A 1,297-nucleotide genomic window follows, 5' to 3' on the forward strand; every position below is an offset into this window, starting at 1 on the left:
CATCACCGCTTTCAGACTCGCCAGAGACATTTCTATTGACCTTCTTGAATTCGGATACAGTTCTCCCGCCGTTATTATGTGACCTTTTAGAGTACTTCCGGTTCGGGTATCTTTTTGCGTCTTTTCCGTCGTTGATTGATTTGATTTGCAAACTCCTCGACAGTGAAATCAAGAACTTTTCGCGAATATTCAGAACTTCTTGGCATTTTTTCGTTGGCAGTGTACTGAGTACAGCGAAGCTAAAAAAAAAACATACTCCAGTATGAAACGCAATTCAAACATACACATGTGAGCAAGTGATAGCAGGTTTTGAAGCACACTTGGGATCCTTGCATTCGATATTTGTTTCGGTCGTTTTCACAACAAAAAACGATTTGTCATCTTTCTCCACAAGATACTGACCGGATTTATGGTAGATTACGTTCTTATTGAAGACTTCTCCAATTTTCATCTGTTTCGGCACACTTCTCCATACGGTTTTCGGCATTTCAAACACATGAGATAACGAAAAAGTACGAAATCCATGTTTTTGCAAAGCTTTAACTTGACTTTGTGCTGACAAAATTCCGGTTTTTTTGAAATTCGCGTATCGGATCAGCTCGCTCTTTTCAGTCAAAATCGACTTGCAAAATTCCTTTTTCTCATCTATAAAACATATCCAACTTTAGATGTTTTTACAGTCAACCCTACCCTCGATAAATTCCAACAGCTTATCCAAGCAAGTGCGTCCATTTAGTTTTCGTGGAATCGCAATTTTGATTCGTGAATTAAGGTTCTCAATTCGATTCGTAGATGCATAGTTTAGAAGCAGCCCAGCCATCAGACGAGATCGGAGAGAATGGGTTGAAAAGAGATCTTCTTTTCTATCGAGCAACCACTTCTTTAGAGCCGGCGCAAAATTACACTTGACAATCTCCGCTTCCATCGCTTCTGAACTCATTACATTGAAAATTCCATTTTCAACTTCATCTCCAATCTGTCTTCCGAAAATTTTGTTCAAATCTGACTGGCTTATATTCTTTTTACTTTGAATGAATGTCAAGTTGTTTCGACGATGTACTAGACACCTGAGAACTTGAGTGTCTTCCAAATATTTCATCTGAAAGAAACATGAGACTACACAAATTTAAAGTTTTCTATACCTTGCTGTAATATTTAAAAGATTCTTCGCCGTCTGTCATCAGTGATGGAATTGATTTTTTTCGCATAGGATCAACTTGCAGGAAGAAATCGTCAATTTCGCGAGCAAAACTCTTGTGATTTAGTGCATTTTTCGACGAGGAAATCATGAATCCTA

General features: G+C 38.2%; 1 protein-coding gene across 1 annotated transcript in view; it reads right to left on the reverse strand.

Moving 5' to 3' along the window:
* The window catches only part of CBG24202, a gene marked incomplete at both ends in the record, with an annotated part of 3,163 nt that overhangs the window by 1,268 nt on the left and 598 nt on the right, over positions 1 to 1,297 (reverse strand). The window contains 4 exons of the mRNA XM_045241036.1: positions 7 to 239; positions 285 to 645; positions 691 to 1,099; positions 1,143 to 1,297. The exon at positions 1,143 to 1,297 is cut by the window's right edge and continues 42 nt beyond it. Coding sequence (XP_045091273.1) covers positions 7 to 239; positions 285 to 645; positions 691 to 1,099; positions 1,143 to 1,297 — 1,158 coding nt within the window. The remainder of the gene's footprint in view (positions 1 to 6; positions 240 to 284; positions 646 to 690; positions 1,100 to 1,142) is intronic.

Source organism: Caenorhabditis briggsae (assembly GCF_000004555.2).
Source record: "Caenorhabditis briggsae AF16 supercontig from assembly CB4, cb25.NA_111, whole genome shotgun sequence".
Taxonomy (NCBI): Eukaryota; Metazoa; Nematoda; class Chromadorea; order Rhabditida; family Rhabditidae; genus Caenorhabditis; species Caenorhabditis briggsae.